Raw genomic sequence first — 22,582 nt, 5'->3', positions numbered from 1 at the left:
AATATAGATAGTTTTAGTGGGAAATACAAATTTTTAGCCCAAAATTCAACGTAGTTTTTAAAATATGATTTTTTGAAAAAATGATGTCTAGGGTGTACATTTTCGAAATGCCGAAAATCTTGGTATGTGCGTACGAATAACTCAAAACGTATTCAAGATAGACCCACGAAACTTTTTATACTATAAATATAGGTAACAGTGAGTAACTAGAAAGTTTTTTTCCGAAATCTATAAATTAAGTTTTAAAAAAAAAATATTTGAAATGGCGATTTTAACTGAAATTTCGTTTTTTGAGGTATACTAAAGATGATGTTGTCGCCAAGATATTAAATCGGAGATAAATATGAGAGTTGATATTATGTTAAATGGACCCAATGAACACGAAAATAGCGCTGAAAGAAATCTCAGGAATTTAGTTTTTGAGTTATAGCTACGTGAACCGACCTATTTTTTTGAAAAACTACCAAACATGGTAGTGATTGCGGCAAAATTACGGTACGTAGGGAGTTGAAAATCAAAAAAAAATTGCCACCGCTAAAAAGCAAAGGTTTTAAGCTACAAAATACGTAAGTAAAAAAGTTGTTTATGGGAGACCTAAATAACCAAAATCAAGATTCAATTTTAACTTATTTCAACTTGCTACGTAAGTTCCAAAACTTCGCACACGTGGCGCGGCAAACTATAACGTTTGTTTCTAGTTTCTACTCTTAGATATTCCTTTTTTACGGATTATGTCGTGGGCTTATCAGATTATAAACAGATAAACTAAAGATTTGGTCTGCTACAAACTTTCAAAATATCGTCTAGTCACAGTATACAGGGTGTTAACTAAAAAACGATACAGAGCCAATTACTCAAAATGTGTTTTATGTAAGAATTTGAAATTTGCAGGTTACATAGAGGGTGCAGGGGGACAAATGACAATGGAAATTTCAATGACCTTGAACCAGGTCTTCAAGGTCATTCAAATTTTATCTCTAGAATCGTTAGGATTAAAAGAATGGTTCCAATTCGAAATGTGTTCTACGTTTAATTTAAGTCTAAACAGCTAAAATGGATGTTTTTAACATTTTGTGTACACCACATGAACATTTCTTCAGGTTTTTTGTATTTGGGAGGTTTTCGTTAACTTTAGAATTTATTTCAATTACTTATTTAGTTTCTTTTGTGTTTAAAACATTTAAACTAAACAAATGTTAATAAAAGTATTTGGTACGTCTTAAATCAATTAATTAACGTTTATTTTGGAGTTTTATTGGTTTATTTACCTCGGGTAAAATGTAATTTGACTTAAAAAACCTTGGCGGGCATTTTCCTAATTAGAACCATTCTTAAGTTCGTTTATTGCAAAATGGTTCTCGAGATAAATTTTGAATGACCTTGAGCTAATGTTTCAAGGTCATCACAAGTTACAATGTACGAACTCAGTTTAGAGTTTTACGACAATTTTGATTCATTACATCTGGTATTTTTCGATTGATAAGCCCTTAAAGGTCGTGTCTTGATTAGAATACCACACACGACCTTATTGTTTTTTGGTCTAACATTTCTCGGCTTCCCATTAGTCAAATTAGATCGGGTCAAAGCTGTTAAGACTTAAAATTAAACGTAGAACACATTTCTAATTGGAACCATTCTTTTAATCCTAACGATTCTAGAGATAAAATTTGAATGACCTTGAAGACCTGGTTCAAGGTCATTGAAATTTCCATTGTCATTTGTCCCCCTGCACCCTCTATGTAACCTGCAAATTTCCAATTCTTACATAAAACACATTTTGAGTAATTGGCTCTGTATCGTTTTTTAGTTAACACCCTGTATACTGTGACTAGACGATATTTTGGAAGTTGGTAGCAGACCAAATCTTTAGTTTATCTGTTTATAATCTGATAAGCCCACGACATAATCCGTAAATAAGGAATATCTAAGGGTAAAAACTAGAAACAAACGTTACAGTTTGCCGCGACACGTGTGCGAAGTTTTGGAACTTACGTAGCAAGTTGAAATAACTTAAAATTGAATCTTGATTTTGGTTATTTAGGTCTCCCATAAACAACTTTTTTCTTAACGTATTTTGTAGCTTAAAATCTTAGCTTTTTAGCGGTGGCAATATTTTTTTGATTTTCAACTCCCTACGTACCGTAATTTTGCCGCAATCACTACCATGTTTGGTAGTTTTTCAAAAAAATAGGTCGGTTCACGTAGCTATAACTCAAAAACTAAATTCCTGAGATTTCTTTCAGCGCTATTTTCGTGTTCATTGGGTCCATTTAACATAATATCAACTCTCATATTTATCTCCGATTTAATATCTTGGCGACAACATCATCTTTAGTATACCTCAAAAAACGAAATTTCAGTTAAAATCGCCATTTTCAAATATTTTTTATTAAAAACCTAATTTACATATTTCGGAAAAAAACTTCCAAGTTACTCACTGTTACCTATATTTATAGTATAAAAAGTTTCGTGTGTCTATCTTGAATACGTTATGAGTTATTCGTACGCACATACCAAGATTTTCGGCATTTCGAAAATTGACACCCTAGACATCATTTTTCCAAAAATCATATTTTAAAAACTACGTTGAATTTTGGGCTAAAAATTTGTATTTCCCACTAAAACTATCTATATTACTAACGTGTAAAGTAACGTCGAAATCGCGCATGGTGCCGTGGGAAATGTTTTCCGAAAACGGGTGATTTGGCATGGAATTACCCGCATCGAAGACGGCCATTTTTTTCACAACATAAGCGAGCCTATCTAACATTTAGAGGCCTGTTCAGTAATGGTAGTATTTTTGGATTTTATCATGCTATTGGCATCTGGTGCTACTTAGGTTCAATAATAATTTTACGATGTTATTTTTTAACCCTTAATTTCAGTTTAAAATAAAACAAAAAACGTATCCTTAGATAATATTCCGAAGAAGGTTCCTTTGAAAATTTTTATCAGAAAAAGCTACACTTTTATAAACTAGAAATTGGCAAAAATTAGCATAGGGTAAATGGATTTCCCATAGCGTTAAGCCCATGTTAAATCTCCATAGATCAGGGAATGAATTTTTGTAACCCAAGGACGACTCACCCACTGCTTAACACTCACCATCAAATTATATAAAACACAAAAAACCGTTACCGAGAAAATAATAATTCGCCTCTATGTTGCTTTAAAACTTTTGAAATAAAGGGCGATGAGACAATTAATAAATGTGTATGTTCTTATCTCATTTCGGTCAACAGATAGTCTAGAATGAAAAAAGGGAACTAGATCGAATGTCGGAAAAGAACGTAAACTGTATCACTACAAAGGTTTTATATTTTTGTGAAAATAACAAATTACGTTTGTACCACACTAAAACCTAAAAAAAAGCAAATCCACGAGATTAAGTGAACCAGTTTAGCCAATCTGTCCCGATTAGTGCTTCGTACAGAGATGGGTTTTCCGTTATTTTGTCTTATAATAATGAAAATTAAGAATTTTTTGATGTTTTAAACGAAATTGAAAGTTTTTTAAGTGATATATCATATAAGAAAGTAAACGTTAACTTGACATAACGTAAGGTTAAGCTTTCTAGTGTAAAATTTAAAAATTGGTTTTGAAAAAAGGTAATGGTTAGCTGATTCATGAAAGCATTTGTTTATTTTATTTTTTGTTATATAAACTAATCCTTGAACTTGGCATCCAAAAGAAATGGGTCCTTCCCGAGAGAGTATATCCTGATATTTTCACATTTCTAGCAACTATAGTTTTTGAGAAAACGCCTGGGCCGATCAAATTAAGACACCCTGTATAAACTAGTCCTTGAACTTGGATTCGCTTACTTAAATTGGCTTATTTTGTTTCAAAGACAGTAAAAGCTGAAGACATTCGGATGAGCCGTCGCACTTTGGGAGACCAAGTAATGAAAAAGCATGTCAGTCCTGTGTACCAATCAGATTTCCACCACATCTTTAATTGTTTGGAAGATGAAGGAAAGGATTCTCAAGTTCTGATGCCCGCAAAAGCCTTGGGAACCTTAAATTGGACGCTTCTTCTGCTATCCCTCATAGCAATCTCCCTCTTTTCGGCTGTGGTTCTCCAGTGCAATGGAAATTGAGGAACTGACACTTTCCTGGCGAGGATCGGGAATAGCTGCTTCATTTATTTATCTCACCTCGTTTTGAACCGTAAATGAAAACATTTTATCTGCTTTCATATATCAAATTCAATGAACTTTTCTCAAGTTTACCGAAACTTGATGAATTTCAACCAAAATTGTTAAAATTTAGCAATTTAGTTGAAATTTAAATTTTTTTTTTTTTTCAAAACTTTTTACATGGTACCCCCTGTGAAACCGTGAAAATCCCATTCTTTTTTAATTGTAGATTTTTTCATTTTAAGTTGTCAAAAACATTTTCGGTTGCCATAGCAAAACGGAAGCCCAGCGTAACTTTTCCCTTGGTGAAAATTCATGTTGCCCCAAGGTCTACATACCCCCCGAGTTTCATCAAAATCGGTGATTTACACCTCGGGTACACTCCTCGTTAGTGTAGTCTTCGCACGAGCGATTTGCACGCACGCTAGAAAAAGCTATTCTCCTCGCGAGTGTAGCACGCGCTCGTAGACTTTTTAAAGTAAGAGCCTGTGACATAAGAGCAACATTGAAACAAGGAGGCCAAGTAACAGATATAAAGGTAGAAACATAAATAATTAACTCATTGTCAACATCCTAGGTAACCTTATCATTAATTGCTTGTTTCATTTGTTTGGGTAATGCCAGACAAAAAATGATACCACATTGATAATCTATTGTTTTGAAGTTCAATATTCAGATTTCTTAAGACAAGCAATATTAAGTTTTCTTCCGTAAAAACCAATTGACTCACCATTTAGAGCTATTAAAAAGGCCTGTGGCGTAATAAAGCCGCAGCGCCACCTGTTTTGAAATTCTCTAACGCCTAATTCTTATGTTAGAAAAGTACACAAGGGATCGCTTAAAGCTATTATTTCGGATATCAGAGCAGTGAGGTAGCTTAGAACTTTAGAGGTGAGACTCTATACTACATCTACAATCTTTAAGGTATTTCTCAATGTTTGTCCTTCTGCCTGTCTGTATGTTTGTCCCATTAATAACTTTTTAACTCTGCTAGGTACCTTGCCGAAATTCTGACCGCGTGCTCAGCTCCCTTTTTCTAACTCTATGACAGCGCTGTGGCCTTCTGTGCCCAGGCTGCGAGTTTTTTTTACAACGTTCTAAATTTCCTTTACAAGATAATCTCCCCGGGTGAAGCCAGGTACAAAAGCCGGGTAAAACATACTTCATGAAATATTTCTCAAAAACATTATATGAATAGAGATATTCGGTAATAACATCAGTATAATAATAAAGAACAGTCTAAGTTACAATCCACTCATAGACTAATGTTAACGGCGATTTTCCCCAAGTGGTCGATTGCGCCATCTGATAACGGGGAAACGAAATACTATGTGCACCACTTATGAGCGCGCCGAGGTTTCGAAATCGTTAAAACTCTCAAAGCTCGTTAAGCCTAAGAGGCGAGTTAACGCGTTTAATTAGTTTAAAACTTCAACAATTACCATCATAGACTTTTGGTAAAATTTTTAACTGAAAGCATCAGGATTACACACTCATTTCAAGGTAAATAAATAAAGCGTAGTAAATGACGGTTGTTAGTGTTGCTTAAATTACAAACAAATTTGTAGTTTTTGTTAGTTCATTAGATTTGCTGGTTCGTCCCTTACCCATTATACCCCAAAATTGAAAGATTCTAATGTTGAAGTGATATTTGACACTTAACCAAAGGCATTTCTGAGCTTCGACCACCTACTAAGCGGACATGTTTGTTATTATTTTAACTGTAAGCCGCCCACTGACTTTTTGGGAAACGGTTCACGAAACCAGAAGCGATTTTTCTTCTCCTTCCATCAAAAAAGACCTAAAATATAAAAAAGTCGTTTTCCATCGCAATCGCTTCCTCCTTCGCGTCGCGTTCGCATTTGCTATCGAAAGGGAGTTGCGCTATGTAATAATCGCTTTCCAACGCGAAGCGCTACGTCCTCCACGTCGCGATTGTGTCTACACTCAATAAAGATCTAAATTATGAACATATCGCTTTCCACCACGAAGCAGTATCTCCTTCGTCTCGTGATCGCTTCTTCCTTAGAAGTAGAGCCAACATTCTTTTCAATCGCCTTTTGTCGCGAATATATCCCTCTTTTGACTTACGATCGCTTCTTCGTTCCAAGTCGACCCACAATTGTTTTTAATCGCTTTCTCTCATAAACACAAAGCCCTGCCTGGCGATAAAGCATTCAACATTTAAAATAAGCAATTGTTTTCTACGTAAAACATTTAAAGATTAAATAATTTTTTCATTAGTTTCCTAAATCATGAACTGCAATCTTAAACAAGAAGGATTGCTTCACTAGGTGCAAATATTCAAAAGAGTATATAAGTCCCACCACTGATCCAATCTTATTTAAAATATAAAGATGCGGTGCATGGTTTAAAAGATTGACGTAAATTTCGAAAGGCGATTTTTGATAAATTCAGGTTTGAATAAATCCCACGCTTTTTTTGTGAAAAGGCGATTGAGATTGGCAGATTGAAGCGAGTGCTTTTGGCCAACATTCGTGCAATTTATATCGAAATTTTGTTCTCCTTTTCTTATAATTAATGAAGCATTTAACCACTTGAATATTTTACGCTAAAAAGCCGAACGATTATTTCTGACGTGACAAACTCGATCTGTCAAAGTCATTGAGTCAAAACATTCGTTCGATAACCAGTAAGGAGGTGAATTCCACGGCAATGGCCGACAAGGAAAATAGATTCCGCCAAACCACACTTGGAAGATGGGCGCCAGAAAGTAGAGATACATTTTTTGAGGTGGAATATTTGTCTAACAAGGCAGCGTTAGTGTGCTCTACATAAGAATATAATGGCCGTTTCTGTCCTGTCTCCACATAGCTCAAAACTCTGAATTATTAAAAACTACAGACTGATTACAAATAGCCCAACGCATTTTACAAAAATTACCCTAGTCATCCAATAGTACGAATAAAACCATAGTTTGAAATAATTCCCGAAATCGGTTGTACCCTAAGCTTAAAATCTGTTAGTTATCAGGGTAAGTGGACAATCAAGCATTTTTCATAATCCGCACAGGTTTTTAATAACCAGCGGATGATATTGATAATTATTATAAAAGATAAATTATAATTGTTTTTCTGAATAACTGGCATTTTGGAAACCGAAAAAAGGAAAAATTTTACTTTTGAAGTATTTTTCAGTATTTAATCACTATTTGACAGATTTTTTTCTTCCATTTAAAAAGCTCAGGATACTTGAAATTTTGAAATATACCAACAATTCTTCAACGAATCATTTGTACAATTATAATAGGATGGCATACTTGGTAGCGAAAGTTCGTCTGCTATCCGATTTTCATGACACTCTGTTATATTTCACAGCGAGTACCGCCATCTATATTTGCCTTTTAAGATTAAAAAACCAGAAGAAATGAAGCTTCAAAGTATGCGATGATATTAACAGGGGTTTTATACTCTTGTTTGTACTTACCGAAAATCAACTGCCTCCTTTAGCCACGGTGGCACGGTTGTGGAGAGAACCACGCAATCTAACTGTTCAAAATACTTCAGAGATAAGGGAGTGCGTATGCCGATAAGGGGCACCTGCGGGCGGGGGAAACGGGCCCCTATAGGGGCCCCCTTTTGCGGCAATATTCGGCGGGGTCAAAAGGTTAGCTGATTTACGAGGTCAATAGGTTATCTGCCCCTATGGACACGATGCAAACAATAAATAGGTGTGAAACGGACCCCCTATAGGGGCCCCATTTTGCGTACATTTTCGGCGGGGTCAAAAGGTTAGGTCAATAGGTTAGATGATTTACGATAGGTTATCTGCCCCTATTCCGCAGGTGGTGTGGACTGACACGATGTTATGCAAACAGCCGGCCAGTCATAGTTAATAGCTGGAGGCACCCCATTTTAGGTCAAAAGGTTAGCTGATTTACGATGTTAGGTCAATAGGTTATCTGCCCCTATGGACACGATGCAAACAGCCGTTAAATAGGTGTGAAACGGACCCCCTATAGGGGCCCCATTTTGCGTACATTTTCGGCAGGTCAATAGGTTAGCTGATTTACGATGTTAGGTCAATAGGTTATCTGCCCCTATGGTGGTGACACGATGTTATGCAAACAGCCGGCCCGTCATAGTTAATAGCTGGAGGCACCCCCATTTTAGGTCAAAAGGTTAGCTGATTTACGATGTTATAACCCATAAAACCCAGGTGCTAACCCATTATAGGTCAATAGGTTATCTGCCCCTATGGCGGTGACACGATGTTATGCAAACAGCCGGCCCGTCATAGTTAATAGCTGGAGGCACCCCCATTTTAGGTCAAAAGGTTAGATGATTTACGATGTTATAACCCATAAAACCCAGGTGCTAACCCATTATAGGTCAATAGGTTATCTGCCCCTATGGCGGTGACACGATGTTATGCAAACAGCCTACCCGTCATAGTTAATGTCGGGCACAATTCGAGTTGGTTTTCGCCGACAAACACTTTCGGGCCCCTAAGCGTACCGTAAAATAGCGGGCGGTCATCGGTAAAAGTGTTTTGGGAAAAAAAGAGAAGAGTGTATACAAATTATAAGGTTTTATTAAGATATTTTTCGAGTACAGGCTGTATAATACGATTTACATTGAAAATACGTCTTTGGAAATGTATTTTATTTATATCATGGTAATTACGTCGATCTTCGTAGGGTATATACCAAAGTTCACTCAAAGGGTTGAAACGAACCATCTGAAATTAGCGTTTTTACGAGCATTTTCATTAAATGTTCTACCTCGAGGCGTTTGATGGTAAGAGTTACGTTGTCGCCGGGTCCCTCGGGGGTGGTTGTGGTTCCGCCGGAGATGTATTTTTCGGATGGCGGGATATCTTGGCCATCCAAAGCGGCGGGTGACGGACAGTTGGGATAAAATTTGTCGTGTTCCGTTTGGGGTACGTCGCCGGATTCCCAACTGCCTAACTGTCCGTGGCAGAGGTAGCATTCGACTATGCCGTCCGAGTCTACGGCGAAAAGTCCTGCGTGGGCCAAGTCTTCCTTGTTCACGTGTACGTTGTCCCATTGCTTGAACGTTTCTAGCCGACCGGTTACGGTGGTGAGATCCTCGTGACTAGCCATCCCGATTCTATTTGAGCTACGGAATAATATTTCTGGGTCTAAACCCCAAAATGACGTAATCTATAAAAATGACATAATTTAAAAATGACTCACTAAAGATGACGTAATCTACACCATGAAACGTAAAGATTACGTAGATGCGTTGTGGTTTTCATAAGCTAGCCGCTATGGGAAAGAGGAAGATGTCTCCGCTTAAGCTACCAAAGAAATGCGGGATATGCTCGGAAATATACCGGTCCGTGAGAGGTTTCAAACAACATTTAATGACACATTTATCTTGTAATACAATGAAAGAAGATTCGGATCTGGCGTGTGATTGTGATGAGAGTGAATCGCTCCATTACACGGAGGCCGAGGAAATGTCAGATGATAAAATTATCGATTATCTTAACGAACTTATTGGGACATGTAAAAAGCGCGGTGCCACAATGGAATCAACCGAACCAACTACATCTAACCTACCAGCCGAATTAAAAATGCCGACTGAAAAGGAAATGGCTGCTCTGATTTATTTTCAAGAATATTGTAAAACTAATCAAATTCATAATATTAAAACCGCTGTAAAGAAAATGTGAATAAACGTTTTTATATTGAATACATTGTTATTTTTAAAGGTGACCGTATAAAGTAAATTTTACATTGATAAATTGACACTTAATATTTTTAAAATACGTTTATAATATTTTTCCAATGTGGGCGAATGAATGGACACAATGAACTATTAATTACGTAATCTTAAAAAAATGACGCGTGCAATGAGAAATAACGAGTCGGATTTATAAGATAATAAAAAATATTTATTTTATAAGATGATATATTACAAAAATTATTTTTCTTTTACGAGTCAAAAAAATATTATAGTGTGATACAAAAAAAAATTAAAATGGACATCGTAATTGACTGTCTATTTCAGCGCGGTTCTGGGTAATCCATTCGGCGAAAAGTAGACTTCGTTCCAAAGAACACGGTTGTCGGGTGTTTAGAGTGTGATGTTGGAATAGCCAATTCACTGGTGGGGGGGGAAGTCAAAGTCTACAAAGGCCATTCTCGCCATGCCACCGACACGATACTGAGGGTTTAGTTAGGAATAAAAACGGGGTATAGTCGCGCGACGGGAATTTATACTCCGTTTATGATGACGTAACAGGTTGTTAAATTTTCTAGTGGCCATTATATCATTGTTGACGTCTCTTCGTGAAAAACCCTTAAAGAAGCTTGGGTGACTTCTACGTTTTGATCGGTGACGTATATAAATCACGCAATAATGTCCGCAAATGACGCTCGTTGTCGATTGAAGTCGCCGCTTGGTGGGCGTGATTTTTCTCGAATTTTGTTTTAAAAAAAGTTTAATGGCTGGCAAAATGGGCCGTAGCGCCAAAGAGTCAAAATACCAAGCCCGTTTTAATTTATCAAGGTAAATCGCGACCCAATGGCTGCCGGGTTCATCGTGGGGGTCCAGATTTACAACCAGTGACGCTGGAAAACTATTAATCTTATCGGGTAGACAATCCGAAGCGAATACCCCCATAAAATTGCGCGTACGTCTCAAAATGTTTAAAATCTCGGATCCGCGCATAATTACACGTTTTCAATAGAAACGTTACGATCTTTGTCTACGCTAAAGCTGGCTTGAAATTCGGCGAAAACTACGCAGCTTAACGTTTGCGGGACTGGTTTAGCGAACGAAAGCTCCAAACGCATCTGTCCCTGTCTGGAGGGGTTCCAATAATGACTCTCACCCGCGCTATGGTCGTTTGAAATGTCGAAGACGTAAAAAGCGTAGCCCCCGGCATAATCTCCCCGGGAAATATCGATCCCGGTGTTTCTATAATGAATTCCGCTACCCGTGAATAAAGTATGATAGGCTTGAATATATTGTCCCGCGTCGTAGTTTGGCGTAATAGGTTTCGAATCCACACCGTCAGAATCCACGTAAAGAGCTAAACTCGATAAATCTTGATGTTCGAAAGCGTACGGGTTTTTTGCCAGGGTTCCATTGTAGGCTTCGTGATCCACCAGCGCGACAATCAAGCGAACCGGGAGGGTACCCAAATATACGTTGGGAATAACTGTGTTTCGGATATTCGAGTTGATGGTGAATATTTTTGTTTCGGTGCGTGTAAAAGCGTACTTTGCTGCTGCTCGTGACAAGGCGTTTTCGTGAGCGATAAGTATTTTGGGTGCAATTTGTATTCGACGTACCAACAAGCTCGCGTCCGTAATGATAATTTTATAGTCAACCCCGGGCTTCGGCGTACCCATTAACGCAAAACTCGCTTTACTTCGCGATAGTTTAATACGTAAATCTACGCCATTAATTAAATATTTTTCGACATTGAGCGCGTCAAGAAACAGCGGACCAATTAAATCTATTTCTTTCGACTGATCCGTGAATCCTTTCCGCTGTTTAAAACCCTCGTTGGCAGTGACCGAATTCATTTCGCCGGGGGTATCCTTGTACCACAGCGCGCCTGTTAAATGGGACGCTTTGGCACCCTTGTCAAAATTTAACAAAGTTTCAATGTACGCCCGATAAGCGTACGAACAAGCTGACGGAGACAGTAAGGTTCCGTTAAGGTAAACTTCCGCGTGATTAAATAGCGTGTGCAAAAAATTGTTACACCCCCCTACAACATCCGACGGTAATAAACTTTTGCCCGCGTCATCGGCGACGATTTTAGCTTTAACAAGTAGGTACGTAAGCGGTAAATCAATATACTCGTGCCCGCTTCCAGGAATATTAAACTCGATGGTATCGCCTCGCAGCGACGAGATGGGTTTGAAGGTGGTCCATTTTCCTCCCTCAATTGACGTTTGGATAGGCGCGGATTGAAAAATATCAAGTTCACTTTTTAACGCTTCGCAATGACCCATAATTTTAGGAGAAAATATCAACGACCTTTCTAGCTCGTTTCCTGCCTACTAATGATTTTTTTCCACCGCGTTTTGGTCTTTTCTTAATTGTTTTAGTTTTGCGTTTACGTTTCCCAGTCCCGTATTGTTGTTTGAGATCATCGTACTTTTCTGTGAGGCGCCGTTTGGTAGCTTCACGTATGGATGACCCCGTCGAGACATCAGCCAAAACTTGTTTTCCCGTGGAGAGGGCTTGGCCCCCCAAAAATTTCGCCCCCCGTAAAAGAAACGGTTTCGCTAGCTTGTACAAGCCGGAGAAGAAACTCCCAAACCCGCTTCCGAATTGCCCGTGCCCCCGCTGATACGGCGATCCCACGTATACGTCGGGAATAGCGCCACCCGCCTGAGTGGCATAATATTGAGCGTACGGGCACGCTACGCAGCGTCTTTTTTCAAGAACGTGTCTTAAGGGCATCTTGGACGCAAATGAAGTTTTACTGTTAGATTGCCAAACTCAAAAGGAGCTGGTTTCCCATAAACATCGCGTAGATCTATTTGGATAGTATCAAAGTATTTCTTCTCAATGGGCACGTAATGCGGCGAAATGTATGTTTTCTCGATATGAGTACCAAATCGGGCTGATTCGTCAACCGCTATTATTCTTAACAATTTGACGAGCGACGAGCCCACCACTTGATCAGCGACGATATCGGAATAAACGAAGATTTGGGGCGGAATGTGGAAATTTAAGCGAGCCGGGTTCTCGCTTCTGCCCGCGATAGTTTTAGTTCTTTCAAATCCTAGCGTGTTGCTCAGTCCGTCACTCATAAATACGCCATAGGGGGTAATATTTTTTCCAACCAGCGCCACGTGTCCGTTCAGCGGATCGTGGGTAAGACACACATTAGCGGCGGTGCATAGCGCGGTGTCGTTTACTACTTTAAGTAAATGGTCTATACTCAAGTAATGCCCCGGAGGGATTTCTCGCATCGTCCCGACCATTTTAGGGTCAGACTGTCCCCCATGTTGGGCGGGATTAACGCGGAAATAGACGTAATTGTCATAGGGCAACACGTTGTAAAACGAAAAGGGATACAATATTTCCACCAACGCAACTTCCCACCCCCCCTTTAATTCGATAGGTTCGGGTAATTTTATCGTGAAACAGGCTACCGTATTATTCGGAAATATCTCGAGATTTGAATTACTGGGTATCGTTAGGTAAAAGGCTTCGGACATCTTTAGCAGAAACCCAAGAATTGAATGTAGCCGGATACCCTAACCAAGAAACGAAATATTCGACTTTACCCTTTGAGCGTCGCTTCTTTAATACTTTGTCAATTGTATATTCTTCCGGTTTTATAACTCGTTGAATTTCTTTGAAATAAAAATATCCCGTGATGGGTTCGTCAGCCAAATCAACGAGCTTAAATTGAAGAGGTCTTTTAGTATTCTTGAAAACAACTTTAAATATTTCGGCGCTCCAATTTTGATCGCTGTATCCTTTTAAAAACGGTCTGGCAGTTCGGGTAATCCTTACGTAATCGCCGACTTTGATACGGCATTTTCGGGGCTTGAGGGCGGCTGGCTGGGACTGCCCTGGTTTGTAAATATTTCTATAAACTTGAAGAATATTTTTGTCGTTTACATCGAAGGGAGCCATTTTAATTGTCGTATGATAACTGGCGTTATACGAATCAATTAAATTGGGCAGCTCGTCGAGATAGCGTCGCGTGTTTTTATGAGTAAAAAAACGATACATGCGCTGTTTCAGGGTCCTATTAAAACGCTCTACCATCGCGGCTTTAACATCGCTATTTTCGGAATGGTAATGTCTAATGCCCTCCTCTTTTAGGAGTTTTAAAACAGTCGAATTAACGTACTCCAACCCACGGTCGAACTGTATAGCGCGGGGCTTGCCCCGCTCTTTAAAAATTATTTTCAGGGCGCGGGCAACCTCAGCGCCGGTCTTACGTTTTAGGGGGACGGCAAATGCCACTCTCGAAAAGCAATCTATACAAGTAAGAATAAATGTGTATCCGGAATTGTCGCTCGCTAAAGACCGCATATCTGCCAAATCAGTCTGATAGAGGTCTAGTCTGTTTCCTACACGAATCTTTCGTCTTTGGAATTTTCGAATAACTGGTCTATGTAACGTATAGGCGTCGTGAGTTTGCAAAAACGTTTCAACATTCTCCCGAGATATTCCGAGCTCTTTGACAGAATCGTATAATTTTTCAACACCCCCGTAGCTAGCTGGATTACGAGAATCGAAATATATTTTTTCAAGTCTAGTCGTTACGTTTATCGGTAACTCTCCCATTTCAAAATTTTGGCACTCGGCGTTTTTTTTTTACGTAAACGGTTCTTAATAGTAGGCGACCAAAGTTTCGGTGACTGTCGAGGTGTCGCGAAAGAATTAGGCCCGACCGCTGACGGCAAAGTTTTCTTTCGTTTGGAGGAGGCGAGCGAAAGATGGGGGCCCGGGGGGGCGGAAGCTGTTAGGAACGAAGTAGACGGTAATGGGGTGGTGGTGGGGAAGGCTTGAGGGGTGATTTTCCGTAGTTTACCCACCAGGTTATTAAATTTTGACCAACTCTGGGGTCTCGGCGCGTGGGGACTTATTAGATAATATACTAAATCAACAATATCAGAATCCGTTTGTATTTCACCGTCTAATAAAATCTGCCCCTGGCTGTCCCACCGCAGTCGACCGCTGTCCGAAATCAAATGATTAAATATAGCTCGGGCGCTCGCTCTGTATCCTAGCGGGAACAGATTGACTAATGTATCGTAACTGGGCGTATCGTTATTTTCAATCGGTTTATTTCGAGCGTGCTTTTTTAGTAGCATCTCTTCGTATATCTTCCACTTGGTCCTGTCATCGAGCGCTTCGCTTTTTAAAATATCCGCCATTTCCGTGTCAATATCCGGTTTGAGTTGTTGATGGGGTGGCGTAATCGGCGCTAAAGTCATTTTTTTCGAGTACCTTAACATTTTTTATGTTCAACCTGTTAGGGCTCCCACGAGCGACGACACAATAGGCAGAAGAAACGAGAAAAATCCGGCACCTTTTTGATTTAATAATATTCGTTTTTTAGTTTGCCAGCCCAATTTTTTCTGCGCAATTTTGCGTAACGTTTTACGGTGTATTTTTAATCGTAGTTTTTGCCGCGTGGTTAGACGTATATTCCCGATAAGAGTATTATACACGCAATCAGATATCGCTTCGATCAACTCTTTATTGGCGTTAATTAAAATATTACGTCTCTTAACGCCCTTTAATTTGCCGATCGATTCGAGCAGATGTTTTTGCGACCTGACTCGTCGAGACATTGTACATCGAATGAATTCGACTCGCTGGGGGGGTGTGTGGTAACTAACCACCCTCGGAAAAGTATTATTTCGGAATGTATACCGAGACTTGCTCGCCTGGGAAAATATTAGTTCTGATCCGATGTGAGTCGGGGCAATCTTTCTGAAGGTCGATCAATACGTAAGAGTTTGGTTCCTTAGTCGCGTCAGAAATCGCTTCGATAACAAAGTTGGAATTATCAGGGGCCATTTGGCGCGCCAAGCAATTAATCTGTGTTTTGTCCCGTACATTTTTCGTTAAAAGTATGTAGTGCGCATTGAGGGAAATTTCGCGACACCCGCGACCCTGATGAAATAAATTTTGACTTATGTAGATAAAGCTAACATTACGATGATGCGAGACTTTGGTGAACAATTGGGCAACTTCTCCTTTTTGACCCGCCCCCATTAAATCGTCTAAAACCGCCAGTATCCGTTTCGAGCCGTCAAATAAGTCAGGATCGGGTAAACCCTTATGAAATATAACGTTATATTTTTTAAGTTTATCGTATCCTGGCTGATCCTCGCCGTAAAACCAGTGGATTTCTTCAATTTGAGGTTCAAACATTTGTTTTAAATGTTTAATCAGTTTTTCTACGAAATATGTCTTACCACTTTGGCTAGGCCCGCAAAGTATGATGTTACAACTGTGATAAAAAGGGTACATTATCACCGCGTAGCTGAAACCAGAATGAAATAAAATGGACATTTTGTTTTTATATATAATATTTTTTATTTTTGACAATAACAAAACACGTTTTCCCGTGACACACCCCCTTGCCACGTGGAAAGCGGCCGGCGCGCTAGAGACACACCCCCCTCGTGACCCCGACGCGCGCGGATAGCTGATCGAGAGAGAGAACGCGCGCGCCTCTCTCTCTCTCGAACGCCGAGACGGCGACCCGCGGAGACCGGTGCCTCTCGACCCGCGGCTCGACCGCATAAGAGCGAAGGTTTTTTTTAAGCGCGTATTTTATATCCGAATGGAACTGTTCGGTAATTCGATAAAACCCGAACTTTATCCATTACGGGCCGATACGCTTTTTCCAAGTCGACGCTAACGAGCGTATGATCCGGAAGTCGACGGATTTGTTTGGGCAGAGGCACGGCAAACGCCGCCGGTATTTCAGTTTCTTCGTCAGTCACTCCTAGCATAGTTTTTAAATTTTCGCCGTTAATGATATGCTGATTACCGACATTAATTCGAAATCCTTTCACTTTCGTAACGTTAAATTTTTCGCCCGTATCCGGATTTTTCACCCAAAACGAGTAATTTTTTGGCCCGCCATACGCGGCTTCGTAAATAAACGAATTCTTTCCATAACCGGATAACTCGCTGACCATATCGCCCAAATAATTGCCCGTAGTTATAAGGGGTTGTTTCGAGACGTACTGGAGGGCGTCAGTGTCCAAATATAACGCGTTCTCTCCGACTATTTCAAGATATTTTAATAAAACTAATCTCGCTTGACAGGTTGTATAAGCGGCAATCACGCAATTTGTATGTTTTAGAGGGATTTCCGCTTCCTTGATGGGGGCTGATTTCACTAGAAGAGTCGTATCGTTGACTGTCAAAACCGATTTTACGTTGATTTCCGGATTTGATAGCAGTTCAAAGAACACTTTGGGTTCGCGAACGATTTCAGTTTTGGTCACAATGGATCGCTGACCGAGTTTTCTGGAAAAAAAAAGTTTTAATATCTATTACGCTACCCAATATGATTTATAACCCCAATGGGGGGGGGGGGGGTAATAAAATCCATACAGACCCCCACATGGAATTCAGCATTAATTTCGAGATGGCTCGAAGACCTTCGTTTTTGGAGACTTTGGTAGGGTCCAATTTGACCCCTTCATGACGTTCGAAAGCCGCAATGTATTCAGCCTGGGCTTCGGGGGTCTGACAATCTGACGGCCAGCCGCTCGCCTCCACCTTGGTTTTTAGGAAACAGTCAACGTAATCTCGAAAAATCCCTCCACTGTCCGTTGCAGGATCGTATTGCGTCACCGTGTATGACCAGGCCTCAATTTTTTTTGTAATTTTGTATCCGCGATTTACCGCCCATCTTAATTCGTCGATTACCCAAACGCCTTTAAGCATTCTTTCGTCGTCAGAATGCTCGCAGTCACCCTGATACCGTAAATCGGCACACGTCCGGCATAGGGTAAACGTTTACTTTTTGTTAACGGTCCGATACGGAAGAATAGGATGGAATAAATTGGTTGGCGGGAGCACGTTACATAACAATAATCCCTCAAAATCGTCAATGGCTGGAATATCGCTACCGAGCAGAATTGTCGGATGACCAACGGGGACTTTGCCACTATAAAAAGGAAAACACACTTAAATATTTGTTTTCGTTATATATATATATATTTTTCGATATAATACCGTTTGTTTATAAAAGGGTACAGGCTGCAAATGTCCACGTAGAATATTTTATCGTCGGTCCCTTCAACGTTACAGTACGTTCGTAAGGCTGATACTCTGCCCCCGAAAAAAGCGGCTCGCGGGTCTAAACGTTCAGTTAAAGTTTCCGAAAAATTAGAATTTTTTAAAAATTCATTTATGGCTGGATTTTGTTGTTTTTCCAAAATCCAATCGCACCCCCATTGTTGAATGACGGTATAACCCATTTCTTTAAGTTTATTGGTTGTCCGCATCGTGTTGGAAAATCGTGTATTAAGGGTATCGCTCGCGTTAGCGTATAATGGCTGGTTCCTATTTACAGAGTCCCCGAAGCAAGTCCTACAACCGTGATACCTTTAATGAAAAAAAACCTGTTTATATTTTGTCTCTTCGAACTTTTTAAAATAATACTTACCAACAGCCCTGATATTGTAGAGCGTTTTTCTCACCGATTAGACCATCAATTTTAATTTTTCCAGCACGCGGTTCTCGACCATTCAGCGTTGACACGATGGTAACATTCCGGACATGCGCTTCCCAAGCCAGCCATTCTAAAGCCTCGGTGGATTGAGGCTCGGATAACCGATACAAATTAGCCGGTATTATGCCAATCGTTTCTGGCTCCAAAAATTTTTTCCTTAGCACGTAACTACACACTGATGCGATAGTCACGCCCACGCTAAACGGATTAACTTCGCACAAGTCTTGAAATAGTTTCATAAACTTTAAACAACCTTTAGCTAATATGTGGGTATCTCTAGAACAATAGAGTTTTAACGTTTCGAGGTAATTAAACCCCGAACTCTTTTCGGTTTCGAGAGCGTACCATTTGTTAAAACTTTCGCGGTCTTTCGCCGTGAAATATTGGGCACCGTAAGCTTCCAAGGGGGGCAGCGAGTTCTCCGAGACGTAGTTTGTTTGTTCGGGTTTGTAAATGTCAAAATTATTATCAACTACGTTGAATAGAAAATGGGGGAAAAAATCTTTCGTATATTCGCGACCCAGCTCGAACGTATCCGCGAATTTCGACAGAGGAATGGGTATATAATTATACGAATCCGATAGAGTTAAATTGTGTAGTTTCAGTTGCAAGATGCGAGTTCCATTTATTATCGGATCGGGCTCAAACGAGTCGGCACTCTCCATTATAACTTGTAATAGGAGTTGCGTATCATAATTACTGGCATTATGTCCCAGCGCGGTCACTCTTCTTATCCGAGCCAGTGTTCTTAAATATTCGAAAAAGTTTCGCGCGGAATCTGAACCCAGAAATTGTCGTTGGCGAACGCCGCAAAATCTGCATGCTACGTCGGGGGTATCAACACACGCGACACAATAAGTTTCCGACACGCATAAAATGGGTTGATGAATATAACAGTTTTTCTTATCGGGGTGCCGTTTGGTTTGGACCGTTTCAAAATCGTAAAATATCCACATTTGCGTGGGCTGACCGTTGGAATCGAAACGTGGTGGGGGGTGTCGCGGGTCTTTTATTACTTGGATGTAACATTGATGTCCCGAGGGGGAAAACTTACGACAAACGGTACAATACTGTTCGGTACACGAATGCAGCTGGCCGTCGCGTTTAGTCAAATCGATTAGAATCGAACATTCCGTGCAATGAAATAAATTTTGGCATAATGATAATTTATCGCCGGTTAATTTTATTTTATGATGAGCGTAGCAATCGACACCCGTAAACTTACGTAAACAGTCGGGACATTTTATTATATCTCCGGTACATTTTAGGGCCCTGCAACACGCGAAACAATAGTCTGAACACGCGTGGGTGCTATCTCGTCTGTACCCCTCTAGACACTTTGAACAAAACTTTTCTTTCCCGAATAAGGGAGCCAGCTTTTTAACTAGATTGAAATGCGCCCCCTCGTTTAAAAGTACAATACGTTTTCTGTCCATACCTCCCCGTACTCTAGAATCGTACACCAAGGTCGGCCAGCTGTTTTTAATTTGATAGATTAAAATATCGTATTCTTTCAGATACGTTCTAAATTTTCTAATCGATTCGGGCGACGCGCATTCTTTATTAGGTCGGACACCCGATTTGGAGCATAGGAGGAGCGCCTCGGCTCGCTGAGCCACATTGTTTTCTTTGGAATGCGACAAAGTTTCATAGACCGTTTTTAGTCTTTTGTTTTCGGGCTCGTTCTGATATTTACACAGTGCCACACCGACGCAAAGAGCTCTAGCGAGACAGATTGAGTCGCTGTTCGCAATACGGACAATTGATCGTCTATTTCTAGAAAACAGGGCAAAGGTCTCTAGTCGTTTCCGTTTTGTACGGCCACCGCCCTGGGGGAGACGGACAATGGAAAAAGTTAAATTAACGGGTGCCAGGAAAAACGCTTCTTCCTCATCTGAATATATAGATTCGGATACCTCGTCGAGAAGGGCCTCGATATCAATTTGGTCACGTCTCCTAAATGAAATGGTTATATCGGGATGCGCCGCACCCAGCGCCGAACTACGGATTACTAGTTGTACCATGTCAGCGGGGTTTACATCGCGTAATACCCGTTCAGTGACCCTGGCAAGCCCTTCCGCTATATTATTAGATATTTCAGCTTCCAATTCAATTCCCGTCATATTGAAGTTCGGGAACTGTTTTTCATTCTGACCCAAAATTACGCAATTAGGGTCCTCAAAATCAATATACCCCACAATTGGGAAATCTCCCTCCGCCTCCCCGTAACCGCTTTGGTTAAGTAGGTCGTTGAAATATTCGTCCACCATTTCGACGGATTCACGGGGTTCAGCATCATCCACCGGGACAATTTCAGGGGCGTCTATAAAAAATAAATATATATTTTAATTTCTTAGATATTTTTCGGTACGAGAGAAAAAAACTTACTCTTCAGGTAGTCCAACACAGGTTCGTCATATTCGGCACCCAACATGGCATCCCACTCGAGTTCGAGTAATTCTTTTTCCCGCTTATTATATCTAGCTTCAATAATTTCGCCTAACCGAGGCGGTAATGCTTGATTAAATAATCGGAGTTCGGCTACCGTTTGGCACGCTTCTGGAACGTGGGGGATAGCTTGAACAGTTTCAAAAATTTCAATAACCGTCAAAATTAATTTAAAACTCAGACGGCTAAAGATTGCGGGTAACTTATTTGGTGCAAACCCCGGGTCTAAATTTAAAAATAAACATATTCCGTAATAAAATTGCAGTAGTTGCGGTACGGACCAGGGTCTATTTACCTCCAAATCGTCTAGAAACCAACATAAGCTTTCGCTATCCATTTTTTCTAGGTGCTAAGAAAACGACTTCCAACTAGAGAATTCCGCTGATTAGTGAAGTTTCTTTGACCGATAGGGCTCTATTTATACGTATCTTTTGAGACTGTATAAAAATAATATCACGTCGTTAAGTCGAAACTCTATTATATAAAACTCGATTGTTTTCTAAAAGATGGACCCACTGTTTTTTAAGCCCATAAATTTAAGGATGGATCAATGGCTACTTTAATGATAGCCCCATAAATTTGGTGGCGGTTCATCCTTTTATCGCTGACACATGTTGTTTTTCAAAAGAGCCGCAGAAAACTCTTTTGACTATTTTGACAAAGCTGGGTGAATATACGAAAAAAAAACTTTTTGACGGTGCCCTTCTTGTTCTCCGAGCGGGCCCAATTTTTTTTACGAGCCGCTGTTTTATTAGACACCAAACCCTTAGGGTGGAATCCTTTGGGGGCCACGCCGCTCGAGTCTTAATAGAACAATGTGGGCCCCTACGGTCTTTTTCTTTGAAGGGAAAATTGTTTAGGGGCTCTTTTTTTGTGTCAACCCTAACCTTTTTTACGATGCAAATTAAGACCCACGCGCGACTCCTGAATTTAACATGACGCGTCAAATCGGGTATTGTTAAAATAGTGTGCACCGAAATGTTTATAAAAAGCGATTGTTTTCACAGCTGTTTTTAAGCGTAGAAGGATGGTCATGGTAAAAGAGTTATATGCTCAAAAACTTTTAAAAAAAAGACGTTTCAAACTGTTAGATATTTTTTGGGGACAAACGTTTTGTTGAAAAATGGTTATAAATGAATGTTGTTGCGCGTAGAATTTTATGTAGCCCCATAAACTATGTGGAATAGATCCTCTTAATTATTGTATATATTTTTTTCATTTCTCGTTTGTATTTTTCATTTGTAAATAATTCCTTTCTATATATTAGTTATTTGTCAATATTTCTTTTTGTATATTTTAGTCATTTGTTTATTTTAGTTTTTTGTTTATTTTAATACTTTGTATGTCATTTGCGTTTTTATAAAATATATAACGTTTAAATCCCGTTTTTGGTTTATTGATAAATTTAGTTTAACGATAACTTCCGGTATGGAAGGTTCTATCCCCGCCTCTCCCGTTAGTCGGCTTATCGCGAACAATCCTAAAAACGCATTACTAATCGCGTTGATTTTACTTTTAATGGGACTTGTGGAATTTCTATCTCTTTGGTTTAGCAATATGGGCGTCGCTATACACATAACACCGCAAAATTTGACTAATCGCGTGAGTCATTGAGTCAACCCATTACATCATCCTGATTACGTCATCAAATTATTATCGCTATATAAGGGATTCATCCCCGTCATCCATCGGCAGTACACTACAAACCGTTTCTCGAGCATCATGTCTAAACGAAGCTGTGTAGATAACGTTCCTGGGCCCACTAAAATGTCTAAATTTGATCCGACTCAGCGGAAAGTTAACCCTCGGTAT

General features: G+C 39.9%; 2 protein-coding genes across 2 annotated transcripts; both read right to left on the bottom strand.

The window, feature by feature from the left end:
* Positions 1 to 16,316: 16,316 nt before the first annotated feature.
* On the bottom strand, positions 16,317 to 17,591 carry LOC149943355 (uncharacterized). The gene is made up of 2 exons (XM_090175365.1): positions 17,201 to 17,591; positions 16,317 to 17,109 (listed from the first exon to the last, which is right to left on the bottom strand). The coding sequence occupies exons 1-2, from the start codon at positions 17,530 to 17,532 to the stop codon at positions 16,392 to 16,394; spliced, it is 1,050 nt and encodes a 349-aa protein (XP_090031491.1). The 5' UTR covers positions 17,533 to 17,591; the 3' UTR covers positions 16,317 to 16,391.
* On the bottom strand, positions 17,583 to 21,100 carry LOC149943354 (uncharacterized). The gene is made up of 6 exons (XM_090176046.1): positions 20,711 to 21,100; positions 19,844 to 20,645; positions 19,761 to 19,798; positions 18,257 to 18,545; positions 17,824 to 18,195; positions 17,583 to 17,755 (listed from the first exon to the last, which is right to left on the bottom strand). The coding sequence occupies exons 1-6, from the start codon at positions 20,754 to 20,756 to the stop codon at positions 17,605 to 17,607; spliced, it is 1,698 nt and encodes a 565-aa protein (XP_090032172.1). The 5' UTR covers positions 20,757 to 21,100; the 3' UTR covers positions 17,583 to 17,604.
* Between the last annotated feature and the right edge of the window lie 1,482 nt (positions 21,101 to 22,582).

The sequence above is a fragment of the Leiobunum rupestre genome, chromosome 5, assembly GCF_980474605.1.
Source record: "Leiobunum rupestre chromosome 5, qqLeiRupe1.1.hap1, whole genome shotgun sequence".
NCBI classification, from domain to species: domain Eukaryota; kingdom Metazoa; phylum Arthropoda; class Arachnida; order Opiliones; family Sclerosomatidae; genus Leiobunum; species Leiobunum rupestre.
This window is presented reverse-complemented; position numbering and strand designations above follow the sequence as displayed.

What these genes read in the sequence shown, in the direction of transcription:
- LOC149943355 (XM_090175365.1), bottom strand. Translation starts at nt 17,532, where the DNA reads ATGCTTAAAGGCGTTTGGGTAATCGACGAATTAAGATGGGCGGTAAAT. An exon ending in ATGCTGAATTCCATGTGGGG is followed by an intron (nt 17,110 to 17,200) that starts GTCTGTATGGAT and finishes TTTTTTTTCCAG; the next exon opens with AAAACTCGGTCAGCGATCCA.
- LOC149943354 (XM_090176046.1), bottom strand. Translation starts at nt 20,756, where the DNA reads ATGTTGGGTGCCGAATATGACGAACCTGTGTTGGACTACCTGAAGA. An exon ending in TCGATTAGAAAATTTAGAAC is followed by an intron (nt 19,799 to 19,843) that starts GTATCTGAAAGA and finishes AATTAAAAACAG; the next exon opens with CTGGCCGACCTTGGTGTACG. An exon ending in TACCCTTTTATAAACAAACG is followed by an intron (nt 17,756 to 17,823) that starts GTATTATATCGA and finishes TCCTTTTTATAG; the next exon opens with TGGCAAAGTCCCCGTTGGTC.